The sequence below is a fragment of the Zingiber officinale genome, chromosome 4B (genome assembly GCF_018446385.1).
Source record: "Zingiber officinale cultivar Zhangliang chromosome 4B, Zo_v1.1, whole genome shotgun sequence".
Taxonomy (NCBI): Eukaryota; Viridiplantae; Streptophyta; class Magnoliopsida; order Zingiberales; family Zingiberaceae; genus Zingiber; species Zingiber officinale.
Window position 1 is genome coordinate 97968111 of NC_055993.1, and position 20342 is coordinate 97988452.

Consider the following 20342-nt stretch of genomic DNA (forward strand, 5'->3'; position numbering starts at 1 on the left):
AAATACCTTAAGAGAACTTGTGATACAGAAGAGAAGTAGTATTTTTCAATAAAATGATTAATGAAGATAGTTGCAGTATATGATTGTATAACAGGTATTATATATATTTTTGGTGGGAAATGTGTTTTCAGACTATTTTACAGGTATTAGACGATAAAGAAGGTACATCTGGGGTACAAAGAAGATTCCTTAAAAGTCATTTATCACAAGTACATAGCTTACGTCATCTTATAACAAACTCTAATAAATCGGGGTCCACTTCATGACTATGGAGGTTATATGAAGTGGTATAAAAAGGGGAATCCTCTCCGTTAGCTAGGTAAGTTCACATCACTGCGCACATTCATAACCCTAATTTTTTTAACTACTGTTCATCTTCTTCCTCCTTCTTCCACACCAAGAGAGATTACTAACTTGAGCGTTGGAGGGCCTAGCCAGGGATTCTCACCCCGGTCTTAGGTCACTGACAGCAGTGTTGGTTGGTCTCTTGTGCGCAGGAAGCTTTGGGAGTTCCGAAGCCGGTGATCTTCGATTGGATCTTCTCATCGCCATTGGTATCTTGCTTAGAGAGGACATTCTGAGGTTTCATCTTCTTGGATCCGCTTTGGGTTTCTTGAGTCGGCGTTCTCTAGGCATTATTCTCCATCAGCAGTGGGTTTTCTCTCCCGGATCTCCGTTTTGTCCAGCTTCTCAGACAGGATCAAGTCTAATTTAGACTATGATTCAATAAGTCAATTTAAACCAATGAATAGAGATTCATTAAATTAAATTGATTTAAATCAAAGGTTAGGTTTGATCAACCATGGGAGATAAGAGGTCAAGTTTGACTTGACTTGAGAGGGTAGATGAAGGGTCAAGTTTGACTTGACCAAATACCACATCATTGTGACTTGGCATGGGTCGGCCAATGATGGTGTTCCACATCATCATGGCTACATCATTGTGTGCCACCTCATGAGGAAGACCAAGAGCCATGACTCTTGGTATTACATGGAGGTTTAAAATGCTAATAAGTGGTTGGCCACATTTGATGATGGTGTAAGTGCAATTGTGAGCTCATTGATTCTCCCTTCTTCTTCTTCCTCTCTTCTCTTTTCTCCCTCTCCTCCATTGCCAAAACCACTCAAGGGTGCTAGCACACTCTAAGTGGTTCTCTCCACCTTTTGTCCGTGTGGATACGTGTAGAGGAGTGTACACTTGACACTCTACGAGATCCGGCAACCGTTTGGATGAGCGGGATAAGCGAAGGGCATCGCTACAAGGGTAACACTTCTTTTCATCTAGATCTAAGGTAGATCTAGCGTAGACAAACATATACATGAATTTTTATTTATCTTCGCATGGATCCGTGGCTAGCTTCGAGGTTTCTGCAACGTAAAAAGTGATTTTTGCGGCTCGAAAATGCTAACACTATCAGAGCGCCAGGTTGGCGATACTTGTTTGATTTTCGTGTTACGGATTTCGAGATTTATCTGATACCAATTTATTGGTATCAGAGAAGGGTTATGATACCTGCTTATGGTGTTCTGTATTTTTGGAGTTAGCCCGAGTTTACTAGTAAACTTGGGTATTTATTTCGGAGCTACGAATTTCCATTATGTTTATGCTTCGGACTTCTGTTTCGGATTTATATGGATTTCCGGCGATTTTCTCGTTCGGAATTTTGAGGTCAAATTGGGGACTAGACAGCGATGGAACATCTCCAGACGGCATATAGGTATGATGTTTAATTTGATAGTTATGACATGTATTAGCACTTTATCTTTAGTACTTGTCTGGTTGTTGTAACACATATTACATGTGATGGGTTAGCCATTGAGCATGGTTGACCTTAATAGAGATCAAGGATTATAGTCTCTGGTGATTTTTCTTATCATACCATCAGTAGTTTTAGCTTCTGTTACTACTAGTAGGAGATTGAGGCACATACCAGCCTCTACTATTGTTAGCTAGATAGTGGATGATACCTACATAATTCCTGTTGTTTAGTCAGTAGAGTTTTTATACTCATATCTTTTGGATATTAGGGTACCCGATACGATGAAAATTGTTCATTTGGGAGTTACCATGTTTGATCATTGTTGAGAATGGTTTGAGGTTGCAGGATATTGTGAGATCAGATATTGTGATATGTTGATTTCTAATGATTTATGAGAGTAAATGTTATGTGGTTGTCTGATGATCTATTACTAGATATTTGTTTTGATGATATATTAGTGGATAACTATTTTGATGATCTATTATTTGGGTTGTTGTTGATGGTGACATAGTGAGTGTTATGTATGATATTCACAGGTTGGATGATTATAGTCGGTGATCAGATTATAAATTGGGTGCTAGAGAGTTTACGGTTGAGTGTGCTTATGAGATTTTAATTAATCTGGTTAGTTGTGATTAGTTAACAGGATATAAAAAAAATTGGTTGATATTTACTTCCTCTGATATTGGACTATGTGGATAAATAATGATTTGATATTTTGAATGCTAATTTTCCCTCATGGGGAGTAGAGACTTATTCATCTGATATTATGTGGGCTGATATTTTTGGAAAAAAAAATGAGGGTGTCTTGATGATCTTGAATTCTGACTTTTTATTTTGGGTCGTACACATTTATACATATGGTATTATGTGGGTTGACATTCTCTAGTTTGAGTTGATGTAATTAGTGTTGAATTGACCCATGAACTGATTTAGTTATTTAACAATGTTGTATACCATTTTATCTTAGTTAATTTTTATCAGTAAATATTGATTTACTCTTATTAGATCGGTCAGTAGAAGACTGATTTACGTTTGTCAAGTTGGGTAGTCGTGGTTTGATATACCTTAGTTGCTTGATTAAGGTATTCTTGATTAGTTAGTAGATGAATGATTTAGTTTTGTTGGTTGATCAGTAGAGGACTTCCATACTCTATTTTTAGAGGTTCGAACCTTTAGGTTATTTGTGCTTAGTTATGTGTCTAGAGCACATTTGAGTACATGTTTTGTACTAACGTGGAAAGGATTGATTTAGCCATATACCAATGTCGGCTTGGATAGTTTATAGAGGATCGATGTATCCTATTCCATGAAGACTTTGACCATGGACTGTATATACCCGGTTGGATGACTCAGAAAGTGAATTGGGATATGTGACCCCGTTGATGTAAGGAAGTGTAGAGCTAATTGCTTAACACTTATGGGATACAATCGTTACTAGTGTATACTGGGAGAGTACATTTGGATTTAAGATGATAAAATTTTCCCCATTAGATATAGTCTTGGTAGTGTACGACATTGACTTGCAATGTTATACCATGGTGTGTATATCTTTCTTGTCTGATATTAGTTCCTTTGAATCTAGAGCAGGGTTGTTACTGGATGATTAGACCGCTTATTTTGGGTTGCTTTTGATTGATGTATTCATGCTTGATACATATGCATGAATTTTGTTTAGATATACCCGTAAACCATGAGTGTTGGTAGCATAAGGTTGGTCTCTTTGATTGAGCTGGTATGCTGATTTTGCATGTGCTATGTTGCATGTATATTATGATTGTTATGTGTTGTAGGAGTCCTATGATAGACTGCCCATTTGTGAGTAGTATATGTATCCATGTTCTGATATGGTTTGTAGGTTCCTTGTGGATCATGGTTATGTAGTTCGATGTATGTATCTGAATGTATTATTGAAGATATCTTGTCGATTAAATCCGAGTTGTGGTATAAGTACATCGGTGGTGTTAATGGAGGTATCTTGTCGATTTAATCTGAGTCGTGGTATGCACATATGTGTTTGGTGTGGTATCTGAGGTATCTTTTTGATTATGTTTGATTTGTGAGTGCACCTGGGTTTAGTATGCTTTATTGGAAGTATATGTTGGTTATTCTCTTGGCATAGGTGTATATATGTCATGTGAGTGTTGTTTGAGGTGTATTGTTGATTTTATCTACATTGATTTTGCACACGTGTTCGATATGTATTGTTGGAAGTAGCACACTGATTTATACCTGTGCTATGAGTGTGTTTGGTGTGTACTAATTGGATGATTATGTCGATCATACCTATGTTGTGTGTGCACGTGTGCCAGGTGTATTGTTGGTAGCATCGTGATGATTCTACTTATGTTGAATGCAGGATGTGGAGTGTATGCATTATGTCATTTGTTTGATTACCCTGTCAACCCATATTCTTATCAGTGGGTGACTCACTACGATGTTGATAGATTTGACGATGAGTTGATGTGATTGCTGGATTGTTATACCTTTGGCTGTCCACAGTGATTTATGGTTGAGTGATCTCGTGCAGCCTTTAGTTGGATAATAAGGTGCCTTGGACATTTATGGATCGTTTGTGGTGGAGCGGAGCTCCCACATATTATTGTTGGTTTGTGATAGAGCGTTGCTCTTACATATTTTGGATTGTTGTGGTGGAGCGTTGCTCCCACATATTATGTATTGTTTGTGGTAGAGCGTTGCTCCCACATATGTGGTATTTCTTGTGATGGAGCGTTGCTCTCACACTGGTGGATATATTCTTTGGTGATTTATATTGTTGGTGATTATATTACAGACTTATTGTCAGGGATCTTATGGTTTGAAATGTCTGTGATACGGACATTATGTGTCATGATATTTCCATTAGGGCTTGCGGAGCCTTAGATGTTTTCATGGGCTAGATGATTTGGGTATCCCTAGGATATTGGATCAGAATTCGTTATCGTTATTGACGACGTGGTGTTTTATTCCTGATCTGAGGTGTATCACGCACATCATCTTTGCATAGTTCTAGAGATGTTTTGATGGGAACATCTATATGCGAAGTTCAGTAGTGCGTTTTGGGATTGTCTTCTGTGAGATGTTTGAGACACACGGTCATCAGTAGGAGTATACCGTGGTTCCACAGGAGATCGAGGTTGTTACCGTTGGGAGTAGACGGAGTCTATAGAAGAGGCTCGCAACTTCCTTTGTTTGGCTCGATATTTTCGGAGATACGTTGAGGGTTTCTCTCGGATAGCTATGTCACTGACACGCCTGACCTGGAAAGGCGTGAAGTTCACTTGGACTGAGGATGACAAGATCAGCTTCCAGGAGCTGAAGCGGAGACTAGTATCAGCTCCGATTATGGTTTTACCTTCTGAAGAGGACGGATTAGTGCACTATACCGACGCATCTCTACAGGGTTTGTGCGCTGTTTTGATGGAACACGGCAGGGTAGTCTCCTACTTCTCGACAGTTGAAGGAGCATGAGGAGAACTACCCAGTACATGACTTGTGGCTGGCTGCCATTATTTTGCCTTGAAGATTTGGCAACAGCAGCTGTTCGGTATTACATTTGAGATTCTCACTGATCATAAGAGTCTCAAATATATATTTTTTACCCAGAAGGAATTTAAATCTCCGGCAGAGGAGATGGATGGAGTTCCTGAAGGATTATGACTGTACGATTGACCATCACCCGGGGAAAACTAATATGGTTGCCGACGCACTCAGCTAGAAGTCTAGAGAGGCTTTAGCTTGCCACCGAGTTGTGGTCACAGATTTGATTCAGGGTTTCTCCGGGTTAGGCCTTGCGAAGCAGGGACAGACAGAGCAGAGTATTCTGGTTACCATGGTTGCTCAATCCTCGATCAGGATGAGGATTCAGGAGGCCCAGGTAGGAGATCAGTATTTACGGTCCATTGGCAAACAGATAGCTTCCGGGGAGCAGACCGAGTTCACACGAGACGAGGAGGGTATTATATACTTCCGAGGTAGATTATGCGTACCTCAGTTTCATCCGGTCTTACAGGAGCTAATTCAGGAGGCTCATCGCTCTCGATTTGCGAGCCACCCAGGCGTTCACGAGGTATTCCACGTATCGATGCTAAGGAGATACGTACATGAACCGACGCATGTGCTGACAGATGTCTCAGTTCCGGTTCAGCCTGACGTCACTTATGAGGAGATTTCGGTACGGATTTTGGACCAGAAGGAGTGTCAGTTGCGGAACAAGACTATCCGGCTGGTTAAAGTCGGATGGCAGCATCATTCAAATGAGGAGGCTACTTGGGAGCTCGAGGATACTATCCGAGCTCGATACCCTTATCTTTTCCCTTGAGGTATGTGATTTAATTTACCGTTCAGCATTTATACGCTTTACCTGTTGCTAGTGTTTACTGATGGTAGATAACAAAATTTGGGGACCAAATTTTTATTAGTGGGGGAGAATGTAAAATACCGGAAATAGGCGAATATTAATAAAGGAATTTTTCGGAATTTTTGGAAATTTTTCTGGAATTTTTCGGAGCTCGTACGGACGAGTTAGCGGGGATAAATACGGGGCCGGGAAAAAAAAACCTGTTTAGGTGACCCGTTTAAGCGAGGAAATGTTTATTTTATATTCCTTTTTCTTTTTCTTTCTTTATTTCCTCTCATTCTCGCTGATTCTCTCATCCTCGCAGAAAACTCCCTCTTCTCTTCTTCTCTCACGCTGAATGCCCTAACTGCCACAGCAGTTTCTTCCTTTTCTTCACCACAGAAGCCGACGCCAACCCCAATCGCCGGTGCCCTAGCCTCTGCCCCCACTCCAGCGAAGCCGATTCTTCTCTCCTCTGTGCTCTAGCATCTCCGCCGACACCGTCTGTGCCTAAATCCTCTCTGCCGCCGACGACGAGAGCCACTGCCGATCCTTCTTTTCTCTTGTGCCCTAGTTTAGGGTTCACAGCCGCCGGTGCCGCACGGAGCAGCATCGACGTCGAACTTCTTCCTGCTGTGCTCATGCCCTAGCATCGTTGCCACCTTTGTTGTCCCGGCTCGGCACCACAGTGGTATTGGGATTTCATCAGAGAAAGCTTCGGACCTGATTTGGGTACGATGTGTTTAGTATCAGGCTTGTAAGGATCTGATCGCATATTTTTGTGTGGGTATATTATGTTTAATTGGTTGATCAATCTTTGTTGTTTCAGCCATTTCTAAATACAGATCAGGTCGTGAAGTTCCGATCACAAATTCCTTTGGTTGTGAGCCATCCGTGAACATTATAGTGTTAGGTGAGTTTTGGATTAGTTCATGTATTAATTTAATCCAATTTGATTGTAGATAATTGAGGTTTGCCCTAAATAGTTCTTAAGAATTTATTTAGCTATTTATGTAAATTGTAGCTAAATAAAATATATTTATTTGTTCGTGATTTAGGGTTTTGACGCGAGACGAGTATCTCGACGTCGGATTGGACATTTCTTATTTGGAGGCGGGTACTTTTGACTTATTGTCTTTGATATGCTTAGTAATGAAATTAACATGTTGCATTAATTGTGTTTCTTATTTGTTTCGGTTAATCACTGCCCAATACATATTACCTATTTGATTGGTTGTTTGTTTGCATCTCGTATTGATCTCGTACCTGATTTTTCATGCTCATGGGTAGTGATATAACCATGTTTCACATGTTCAGGACCTAGGTTTGATACCTTATTGATCAGTATATCTTGATATGATTTATTCACTATGGTGCCCATTGTTATATGTCCAGAGGTTGGTTTAGTATATTACCATGCTTAGTGACATGCACCATTTGCATGATCGCATGTTGTGTGATAGATTGCTCCATTATTGTTGAGCACATTGCCAGTTTCATCACTGTTAGGTGCTCCGTTGTGACGCTCATGGGTAGCGTGACACAGCGTGGTAGCACGTCAGTTTGGCTCTTCCGGTGCTCCGTTGGTCCGCTCATGGGTAGTGTGACGTAGCGTGTAGCACGTTAGAGATCCCTCCCCGTCATAGCGTACCGGGAGATAAGAGTATTTCGCTCCCCCATTTATGATTTGGGGTAGGAGTACGTGTGTACTCCGACAGCATCCCGTCCACTCGGTCACTCATCAGGGGTAGTGATGCAGAGTGCACGGTTGTCACAGCTCTACCCACTCGGTCCCACTTTTGTTATGAGTTGGCTGACTGGCGTCAGGGGTGGCCATGACATTGGCATCATATGCATGATGCATTTATTGTTTGTGATTGTGTTTGCTGCATTTATATGCTGCATATTGTTTGGATACCTATGTTTGACATGCATACAAGTCTTCTATACCTTTCGGACTGTTTGTCCTTATACCGGGTCCTGGTTAGTACAGATTCTCTCCTGTCTACTTCGGTTTGCATTTATCTTTATTTTTATCAGGAGACTGTACGCATGATTAGTGCTAGGCGTTATTTCTTTACTTTGCATATCAATTGTACCTGCTGAGTGTTGGACTCACCCCGCCTCCATTGTTGTTATATTTCAGGTTGATGCTGTCAGGAGAGAGAGTTCCAGTTGCTAGTCCCCTGCAGACCACCAGCTATAGTTATCTTTGGTTTTATTTATGCTTCTCATTTTACTATGTTTTAGACTTGGTTGATTTGATACTTGGATATTGTATGGATTCTTATGATCGATGGATTTTCGTATGGTTTAGATTTGTTCTACTACATGCCTACCTAGACGGCAGAAGAGGTAAGTTGATCTTATCGTCGGATTTGAGCTTTACGAGTGTAGTTGAGTAGGGTTGATTTCGAGTCAGGGTATTATTATTCTATTTACTTATTATATAAACTGCGTGGTGATTGTTTTATTTTTTGTTATTATTCCAGCCGCATGTGGCTGAGGTATATAGTGATTGTAGAAAGTTTCTGATTGTCCGCCGTACAGGAGAGGTGCTGCCGAAATTTCTTCGGACAGGGACTCCTCCGGGGCGTGACAAACACTTTTACTAAGTTATTAACTAAAGAATCATTTCAAGGATATCTGAAGTCTTTGAGACTTCAAACAATGTAGCAAATTGTAAAGACAATTAGATATATCAAAATGTCATGATCTATTCAGTGTAAATATATGTCTTTGTTACATTTGTATAAAGCCTCAATAAGCATGTTGACATTGGGATTGGTCCACTCATATGGACAACCATCTATGTTTGTTTAATATAAATAGAGATAAGATCGTTACTTATGGGATAACTTACATAGCTGTGAATACAGACATACACATAAGTTGGGGTCGCCTTGATAATTATGTCAAGATGAGATCATTTATGTATGATCGGAGTAAATGAACCCACCATTTACTGAATTTGCTAAAGGCCATATTGGAATTCATAAGTTGAATTTAGGATTAGACATTAGGTATGTCTAGATTAAAATCTATACAATGTTAAATTTTTAGAAAAAATATACACTCTTTTTGGTAAAGAGAAAAACATCATAGCATATAATTTATACCACATGTTCTATGACAACAATAAAGGTAGTAGGAGAATGGATCCCTGCTTCTCGATTATATGAGATCATTGAGATTATAAGTTAATCTCAATCTTACCCTAAGTGACTATTTCACTGTCTACTTGAAGTTCCAATCGGTTCTGCTACTTTAACATGTATTCTATTGGTTATGGATGATTCGGTCTATGGAACATAACTAGGAAAATGATCGATTAAAATGAATATATTTTAACTAAAAAGAAAGATTAAAATTGATTTACATCTTTAGCATTTATTCACTGTCAACCAATTACATTTTTTATTGAATATTTAAAATGTGATTATGAATAATGTATTGATTGGAGATGTTGAACGTGCTCTCGACATAACCGTCATTATGAGGGATTAGAGATGTTTATATTGATGTAAATTATTTAATCTAGGATAAAGGCAAGTTATTGATGTATATAAAATGATTGATAGAGCAACTAAGTTAAGTGTAACAACTTTCTTAGCTGTAACTGTTCAATGTGCTTGCTATCGTACGAATCATTTTTTCTAAGGTATGAATTGAATATTTTTACATGGTATTTGTGACTAAATGATTTTTATGGATTGACTTGGATAAGTGGGAGATGTTCGAGTTAAGAAGTTGAAAGAGTGTCTCTTCTCCTACATCTTCCTCCTTAATTAGTGACGTTGACATCACTTGCCTTTTGTATAAAAAGCATCCAAGGCAATCGATGTAGAGGTCAATCGAGAGAGAATAGATCAAGGTTGGTTCATTCATTTATAGGAAAGAGATTTGGTTCATGGACCTTTGAGGGGCAGTTCATCTTGTTATTGTTCTTCCAACAACAAGCACGAAGAACTTGTTGAGATTTGTCGCCGTCATCCACTAGGAGTAATTACAGTTTTACAAATTTCATTTTTCTTGTATTTCATGCTTTAGATCAACAACTAGCACCTTGGATACAAACTCTTACTGAGAGAAAAGTTATTTCTATGTAAATCTCTCTATCTTTATCTTCTCCAAATGTACTCTATGATGTCTTCTAGACTAAAGTTTCTTTTGTTAGGTCATGCTAAAATCTGTTGGGCTATGCTGCTTACTACATTAAGAGTTATTGGACTTACAAACTCAATAATTTTAGACAAAACAAGATAATTTAAGAATCATATCTGATTCATTTTTTTGTTCATATGTCCATCATCATGGAATAAATTTGAATAAACACCTTAAAATTTACCTTTTTAAAATGTTTGCTAGAATTTTAGAATCACCAAACTACATTTAGTATTTTTCTCTCGAATTATTAACGAAATTGACATCATACCTAGGCCTGACCCTATAGGAGGGCCACACTGGGCAATGACCTTGGGCCTAGAATTTGGGGAGCCCAACTTTTTTATAGGCATGTAGACATGTAGTTGGGGCCTTGGGTAGTTGAGCCCAAATTCAGATTTCAAAATTTTTTCCCCTTATTTGCATTAATGATATTGTCTTTTCCTTTTACCCTTTAGGTTGCAATTTGTTAATTGACAAATGGAAAATTGGGGATTTACTGCAAAGTGCAGCAAACGATTTGCATGTTGTTGCTAGGTTCATCTTATTTTCTTCTTCTTCTACTCATTTCAAGTCTTCAACAGTTAATTTTTTTTACTATTGCTGCCTCATTAATTTCTTTCCCTTCTCAAGACTCTTTTTTTAACATTATTTATGCAATTTCCAAGATATGGTTTTTTTGTATTCACAGAGATGATAAATAATAGCCTATTTTTTCTATTCGTGTACTACAAAGTTAATCCCTTAACCCATAAATTTCATACTTTAATCTCCATTTTTTGCATATTTGAAATTTTGAGTTTCTGAGAATTAAACATTTTCATTGTAAGATTCGGTTGTCATTGTGAAAAAGTGCCCTAAAATTTTTGTGGGATTTGGTTCTTTGGAGGAGAATTTTGTTCCATTTTCAATTTTAATTTTCCAGTGCATCTGCTACTTCTTCCAAACTCATATTACACCCGTTTATAAATTTTGGCAAGGTTTGGTTCTTCCTTCATATTTCATATTTGGCAATTTTATTTATTTTATTTTTTAAATAAGTTTCAGAATTATGACATTGGAAATTTGAATTAGTTGGTTTAGTTATTTATCAAGTTTGCTCAGTCAACTGTTGGGTCAGTTTTGTATATGTATATATATTTGGGAACTTCAATTTTGGAAAGTTGTGAGACTGAGGGACTCTTGAATGACTACAATCAGAAGTAATTTTATTTCATGAATTCATAGTATTGTTATTTCTGTCCCATCAAGTTTTCTCTGGAATGCACCAATTTGATTCTTTAAATATGTTATCTTTTTTTTTTTTGCCTTCTTTTCGATCAATAGATGTGCCCCTCTTTTAACATCAAAGATTAGAATTCGTGAAAACCAAAATTCATGATCATCACTTTACCAAATTTAAATTTCGTATCTTGCCAAATTCATTGATCTTTGGAATTTATGGCTTCAGGACTAACCATAACATGTCATTTGAGCTGATGGTAATCAAATTGAGTTCAATAAGTCGTAAACTATAGTTAAACTGGGTAGAATACTTTTATATTAGGCTCATCCTTCATTATAAAAAATATGTTGAGTATTGTAGTATTGTGTGGACTTGACTTCTTTACTCATTGGCCAATGATTCTGGAAAGTTGAATGTTATGTCTATGTCCTATTAATTAATATTGTTATTTCTTTAAATACAATAATTTTACTAATTAATTTAAATTTGATAATGATTTAATTTTATTTTAACAAGTGTTGTATGATGAGGTGCTTAACGAACTTAGGACGTTTCAATTAATATTGAAAATAATCATATTCCGAGTGCTATTATTCCTTTGCTAGGGAAATAATTTGAATTATCTATTTTTTTGTAATTGTTGTGTTTTTGTATATTATAATATATTGCCTAAAAAACATCTTTCTAGATGTGAGAAAAGGAAATAACAAAGAAAAAAACTAGAACAATTGACTGAATCACAAAGAAGTATTATTAATAAATTTTTTCTTAAAAGTTCTCATGAAAATGCACAAAATTTAACTATAAATGTGGATAATGTAGATGAGTGTAATGAAATTCATGATGTTAATGAGGAAAGGGAAAACTTGAGTGAGCATGAAAATATTTTTAATAGGGTAGATAATGAGAATATTGACATTGATGAATAATTTATTTCTTCACTTGATATATATGCTCCAAGAAATTGGGATAATCTTGATAACAATGCATGTGATATTTTAGTTTAAAAAGGCCTATAAGAGAAATGAATATTGTATACACTTTGGACAACACTTCCATGCATTTTTCTTGTGTTCATTATTCTAGACATTTAAGTAATGGAAAAATAAGAGACCAAAAGTGATTAGATTATAGTAAATATGTGGATTAAGTTTATTTCTTTTGTTGTAAGTTGTTTAAATCTGAAAACAATAGAAGTTCGATAGCAAAGGATGGATTTAGAGATTGAAAACATCTTAGTGAATGACTTAAAGAATATGAAAAATACTATTGAACATATAACTAACACGAACACTTGGAATGAATTAAAAATGTGATTAGATAAAAATTTAACAATTGGTAAAGACCTACAACGAGAAATTTTCAAAGAAAAAGAGCGGTGGAGACCATTTATAACAAGAATATTAGCAATTGTAAAATGTCTTTCTAAACGTTGTTTGGCTTTTCGAGGATCTAATGAAAAACTTTATAATGATAATGGAAATTTTTTGGGGTTGATTGAAATGATTGCGGAATTTGATTATGTGATGCAAGATCATATTAGATATATTTAAAATCATGAAATTCATTATCATTGTCTTAGTCATAAAATTGAGAATGACTTGATTTCTATTTTAGCCAATAATGTTAAAAGTGTTATCATTAATAAAATTAAAGAAGCAAAATATTTTTCAGTAATTCTTAATTGTACAGATATAAGTCATAAAGAACAAATGACTTTTATAGTACGATGTGTTAATATGTCATGTAATAAAGTGAAAATAGAGGAGTATTTTTTTAGAGCTTCTAAAAGTAGATGATACATCTAGTTTACGACTTTTTAATGAATTACAAAATATGTTGAAATCACTTGATCTTAGTAGTGAAAATATTAGAGGTCAAGATTGTTGGTTGCTACTCGAAATATCGTACTGGTTTCCCTGTACAAAAATTTTGTACAAGTCCCAAACCGTTCCTAACAACCTATTGTGTTCTTTAGAAATTAAATTTAGAATCGCAAACAGAACCTAACATTATTGATTCCAAATTCAATTTATTTGTTCTTAGAGGTTTAAACTTGGATCGCAAACGATGCTTAACATTATTAATCCAAATCTACCCATGTTACAAAGTTAATTAAATATTTATTTCAAAGATCAGCTTCCAGGTCAAACGTGGTGAGACACTAGGATTTCTTGGGTATGAGATCATCCACCACTGCCTAGACAAAACCTTTCAAAGAAATTCAATATTTAATCTCATTATAGTAACCCTAGATTTAGCCACTAAGAACAATCGAATCACAAGATCGAAAAACAAAAGAAACACAAAATCGAAACATAAATTCGATTACCTAAAATCGTTAGCCTCTTGTGTTTGGTATTTCAAAATCCACACAAAGAAAACTAGTATGATGCGGAATAAAACTACTAGTTATACATTTCTTTGTAAGCTATAGACCTCTTGATCTTCTATTGTATTCCTCTTCGTATTTCAGAAATCGTGTGGGCGACGATCTACCAAGACGAGACTCCACCAAAACCTTCTTCTTCCTTCCAAGTTTTGGCCACCAACAATCTCCTAGAGATGAAGAACTTCGGCCATCAACCAAGCTCCAAGGGATGCTAAGAAACGATGCCTCCACTACAACAAAAACCCTCATAGACATCGGTTTTCCACCGCTGTCTATTACATTTTCGACCGATGTCTATGAAGACGATGTAAAAGGTCTGCCATTTTAGACATCGGGTTAAAACCGGTGTAGTATCACTTAACGACATCAATTTTCGAATCGGTTATTAACCGGTGTAATATCACTTAATGACACTGTTTCATCAACAGTGTAAAATCGATGTAATATTATATGTTAATAACACCAGTTTTGGCAGCGGTATACGACCGATGTAATATTAGTTAATGACACCGGTTTTGCAACGGTGGAAAACCGATGTAATATCAGTATTTTTTAACAACACAAATTCAATTTCCAAAATAGTAAAAAACCGACAGTATTCAAGAAAATACAAAAATATTCATAAATTACACAAATATTCTTCATTCAACAGTATCCATAAAATACACAAATATTCACAAATTATATAAATATTCTTCTTACAACAGTATCCATAAAATACACAAACATTCTTTTTACATCAAAAACTAATAGATATTGTACACATCAAGGTAGAACATCATGAGTCAAAAATCAAGCTGAGGCTACATTAAATTATGAGAATCAGAATCTGTTCAACTTGATATATTGCTCCATTCTTCTTGCGCCTTTCATTTCCCTAATCTCACCACTTTTCACCTTCAAATGCCTAGTTTTTTGAGTTAAAACATCCACTGTTTTAATCTGTCAAACAAAAGTATCATTTGGTCTACTTAACTACAGCAAAGAACAAAAACAAAAGAATTATACATGTTGTAGAAGTCCTAGAATATTACCATCAGAAAAAAAATTAACATGGGACAATATACACAATTTACATTCCATGCAAATGCATGCATCATCCAAAGTTTTCAAAAATCAAATACCTTTCCTACTCAAATGTAATCTAGCATGCATTCAGGCCACTTGAACCGCACTTCATCAATTTCAACTCTGGAGTACTTGAGATTTGTAAACTGTAAAAACACATAAATAATATATTAGTAAACCAAGACAAAAAATCATAGTTGAAAAAAGCAGTAAGAGCACTAGGTAACAAGATGACTAATTGGAATGCTTAAAAAGAGAAACATTCATCAATTATCTCAACCACATCATATAGTGATAGATCTATCATTCCTGGGGACTTAATATAATCCAAACCAAAAATTTTAATCTAACTACATAAACAACAATTTTAATCTTTCAAATTCAATTCATTCGTAGTTGACCCAAATGATATAACTGTTTATCACTAAGAGTATATGGAAAGTAAATAAATTCATTTTTAGTTTGCAAATAATAAATTCACTTTTATCACTAAGAGTACATGTAAAGTAAATAAATTTCTCAGCAGCAATAAAGATGAGTAACATCAATTTATTTATATGATTTCCAATGATATAATAACATCAAAACAAGTTTTTATTTCAAGGAGAAAATAGCTAAAATGCTAACTAGTCAACATGAATTTCAATGGAATGTTAAATTATTGAGTTACAATTCAAAAGGAAGATACAATCACTGGAATGTAAAGTATCACTAGGAGAGGATCGTTAGTACCTGAGCTAGCTCCTTAACGGTGATGGCTCGGTTCCCCTCCCGCTCGAAGTGCTCAAAAGTCGTACTTGTCATTTGTTCCCACACATCCAAGGCCTCGAGGTGATGGGGACTGATTGCAGCAACACAGAATTCTTCAAAGTCCATCTTTCTGTACGAGAGTGGCTCCAACTGGAGATGATATTATTTACAAGCATGAGTTTTAGAAAAGGTATACACCAGCAAATGAGAGATATTGTAGGTCCTTCGGAGGTTAAAAAAAAGTTTTTGATATGAGAAGGTGAAGAAGTGTTGTCTTGTCATTAAAAATTACTTTAAGCTTATATGAGTACTCAAATAGGTCAAAACTGCAGCATATAAATTATGTAGTAATGGTAATGGTGGAGGCATACAAAAGAAACTTAGCAACTGCAAAAAAAATGGCAGCAAGAATGGATGCCTCGCCACAATTAAGATATCAATAACCTTACTCTCCTTCATTGCCTCGGTTGCATTTTGCAATAGGGTCTGCACAAGGATAGACATAGAAGTAAATGATAGAGGAAAGTATGCAACTAAACAATCACATTTTGGATATTGGCCAACAAATTTGACTAGACTGACCATTCGAAAGTTGTCGAACGATATGTGACCTTCTCCATTTGGTGCTAGCAGCTTAAACTGTGATCTTAGATAAAACAGCTGATCCTCTGTTAGGCTTTGGATAGCATCTGTAAAGTGCAATGCAATAAAAAAATATTAAACAAGTAAGATAGAGTATACAACCATTGTATAAGTTCTGCATGTTGCTGTAAGACAGACTTCGAGGTTTTGATGAATTGAATATGATGGGTGCAAAATTGTTTGCCCGGGAACCGCTATTTGTATGTTTGTTGTACTACTGCCTTAAGATATGATAAGAATAGGTTCAGCAAATCAGCAATCAAATTTTAAATGATTTTTATTCTTTTAAAATTATTAGGTTGGAGAAAGCCTCAAGTAGTAAAGACCAACACAGCTTAATCATGATAATGATTTATCAAGAATACCAAGTCTACAAGATTTGAAATTTAAGCACACATTTACCGGGTTTGTAGAGTAGTAGCTCTAAGATATCCATATTGGGGTTGTCTTCTAAGTCATCTATTGCTATATCAATTTTTGAACCTTTAATTGTTAGTTTAAAGGCACCATACATTGTAGATCTCTTAACATTCAAGACACATAGATCTAACACTTGCCTGCATTATTCATTGAGTTGAAATTTTGCCTTCTAGTATTGTTAAATACTTCTATCTTGTTTTCATGTTAAACCTGGTATTTAATCCTTCCCCATTCTACATTAGCATTGCTTAAGTTTGTTGTGGAAATTCCATCTCATGCACTAACCCATATCAACTGAGGATATTTGGGTTATCAATGTATGGATAATTGAGAGCAATTATCAGGTCGAAATAGTTTCTTAGTAATAGTGGATGCTATAAGTTGTCACAAAATAATTTGACATATGATTCAAGAATGATGTGAACAAACAAGTAACTACTGTATAAAATTCTACAAATCCAAAGCCAACTAAAGACTAATTGAAAAGTAGACCTGCTAGAAAAATCTGAAACAATTTCAATTGCCATCTTGAGGTGATCAAACTCAAAAATGTCTTCCAAGTAGCCAAGTTAAATATGAGTGCCACACGATATTGACAATTATTAGTTTGTAACCCTTCCCACTTTTCTCTTTCCAATCTAATATTACTTATTTCCTACTCAAGATTATTATTACTTCTCATCATTTGCTGCTGTACTTTGATAGATTTATGTTAATGCAACAATTCTTACATGATGCTTTCATAAAAAATAAAAGCTGAAAAAAGAGGACTCTATTCCATTACAGCAAAAATCTGTAAAATACCTAAAATATAATGCAGAAAATGATAGGTTGAATGACACATTCAAAAACTTCAGTGGCAAAGGAAACTCACAACAAATGGTACCAGAGAAAACAACAAAAGGAACCCATAACAAAATAGGATAACATTTTCATGTTTAACATCACCAAAAAAGCAATCAACTAGACCATGCCACTAAACAATGCTCACCTGGTTTAACAAAATTGGAAAGGCCAAAATCAATCAACTTCATCTGAGCATTTTCATCTCTGGTGGTGAAAAGAAAATTCTGTTGTTAAATACAAGGAAGAAATATTAACATCGCTGAAAAATATATGTTGAAAAAGAAATGAACAGCAGAATACCCTAAGTTGCTCCTGTAAAATAAGAGATCTAAAGTAAGATCATGTCTGCATAAATTGAATCAAAGTTCTCTATGATACAAACCTCTGGCTTTAAATCACGATGCACAACACCTTGAAGATGACAAAAGGCGATTACACTCAGTATTTTAATAACTATAGCTTTTGCATCCTCCTCTGAGTACCTTCCACCTCTTGAGAATACAAGGGGAAAAAAGGAATCAAAAGTTATTAATTTTCAAATTCAAATAATCAAATAGATATAAATTATGGCCAATAAAATCACTTTTTTACCTGGATAAAATTCTTTCTAATAATTCTCCACCTTCACATAATCTGGGAAAGAGAAAAACATATTGTTAAGTTCCAAATTAACAGAAGTACTACATAATTTTTTTTAAAAAAAAATTGCTGCCCATCATCTTAGAAGTGTTCATTTTAAAATTTATATGGAAAAGTATTATCATATTTCCTTAGTGCAGGATACAAAGTGGAAAGCAAAGAGGCATATTAGTAGGATACTACATGCAAAAAGTTTTGGATATATCAACTCTATCTTGTGACATGGAACAAATATCAGATGTAGAAACGCTGTTACTCATTGTTAAGCTAACTAGAGTTAATTAAGACATACTCCATGACTACGTAGACGTTAAGTGCATCCTCACATGCATCATAAAATTTGACAAGATTATTATGGTTGGACAAGGCTTTGAGGATTTTGACCTCTCTACGAATGTCTTCAATTGATATTGGTGTTGTCATTTGTAAAAACAAGAAAGAACCTGTGAAGTTTCAAAACACCCATTACAATGTTAAAATATAGTGCCCATGAAATCATGTTTACATAAAAAGTCAAATTTGCAGTCACCCTAACATCAAGATCAAATGCACCTAAACCTTAGTTTATAGACAGCCCATCAAACTACAGGAAGTCATTACAAGGTATGAATGGCTAAGTTGTCAATTAGTGAATAAGGAATCATGTTCCAGAATTGAAAGTTCACTGAATGAAGTAAAAAAGCTATATAAAAAGCCCATCAAAGTATATACCAGCCAACATGATAAGAATAACAACCAAATGTGCTCAATTCAACAAACATAAATTGAATGTTTAGTCTTTTCTTAGTTTGTTTCTGAGAAACACATGCAAACTATGATAAAGATTTGGAAAGTGCCTCTCATGAAATTCATTCTGAGAAACCAGGGTGCTTGTTCCATGCAAATATAAATGCTAGCTCATCTTAGCATTCATATTAGTGGGAAAAACTCGTATCAGATGTAGTGAATGGAATATAATGTCTATCATTGATAATACATTATGTTCTCTGCAGTTTCTCCAGCTACTGGTTTGCTAGCCTTATACAATATAGGACTCTTCAATGAAGTAATTTACAAAGAAGTGAAAAATTGCGCCCAACTCCAACCATCAGATGCTTAGATTAGAGTCTAAAACTGCAACTTTGAAGAACACAAGACAAAAAATGTTATATATTTCTGTGTGAGCTAATAATTGAGACATAGTTTATTTATATGTTGGAGAGAAGTTACCCGCTAGACTTTTATTTATACTAGTGTAAGGAACCAGTTTGAAATTAACTAAAATTTATGAAAACGAAGCTAATAATCAAGAGCTTCTTTGTACCCAAACAACCAATTGTTTGCTGACTTGTAAATTAAAGGAACGAAAATGCAAACGGAAATGACAGATTTTAGGGAAGAAAAGAGATTTCTAACCATCAACACAATCAAAGGGTAGATTTTAGGGAAGTAATCCCTTTTCTCTAAAAACAAAACATCGATAGAAAAACAAAAAATCAAAGCAAAAGCAACTCGTTTTGAGGGGGAGAAATCCCCTCTTTTTTTCCTACCTACAAGAAACACTGTGCAGAAATCATAAATCGCTTCCACAAAACCCTTATTTTTTTCCCTTACGGAGAGAAACATTTGTACAAGAATATAAGGTAAAGTAGATCGTAACTAGGAGCGGAGGAGGAGGAAGAAAGGGGAAGTGAGCAGCCGTTGCGAAGTCGTGGCTCTCTCCTCTTCAGTTTGAGGGCGATCGCCGACGAAGAACAAATGCGAGACGATCAAGCCCTTTTCTAGCCATTGTTCCTCCTCAGGAAATGAGAAATATGTGTTAGAGAGCACCGCAACAAAGCAACAAGTGTCCCGAAGAGTGAGAAAATGAACCCTTCGCCGATGCTCCGCTGTTGTCGCCAACTTGTCCTTTTAACAGCGAGCATTTCTATAAAATGAAGGGCTCCTCTTCTCACCCAAAGGGAAGAGTTTGAGGAGATACGGTGTGCTTGGACGGAGAAGCAAAGGCGTCGTGGTGTGTTGATCCTAATCGGGAGAGGAAGGGGCGTCGATCTAGGAAGGGGAAGAGGGAGATGAGGCTGAGAGAGATGGTGGACGGCGCGATATAAGTTTAGGTTTG

General features: G+C 35.8%; 1 protein-coding gene across 1 annotated transcript in view; it reads right to left on the minus strand.

The window, feature by feature from the left end:
• The window catches only part of LOC121978436 (CDPK-related kinase 3-like), a 41533-nt gene extending 22866 nt beyond the window's left edge, over nucleotides 1-18667 (minus strand). The window contains exons 1-7 of the mRNA XM_042530783.1: nucleotides 18537-18667; nucleotides 18197-18238; nucleotides 17988-18096; nucleotides 17721-17829; nucleotides 16280-16386; nucleotides 16121-16183; nucleotides 15680-15847 (exon numbers count right to left, since the gene is read on the minus strand). Of these exons, the coding sequence (XP_042386717.1) occupies nucleotides 15680-15847; nucleotides 16121-16183; nucleotides 16280-16386; nucleotides 17721-17829; nucleotides 17988-18096; nucleotides 18197-18238; nucleotides 18537-18667 (729 nt within the window). The remainder of the gene's footprint in view (nucleotides 1-15679; nucleotides 15848-16120; nucleotides 16184-16279; nucleotides 16387-17720; nucleotides 17830-17987; nucleotides 18097-18196; nucleotides 18239-18536) is intronic.
• Nucleotides 18668-20342: the final 1675 nt, after the last annotated feature.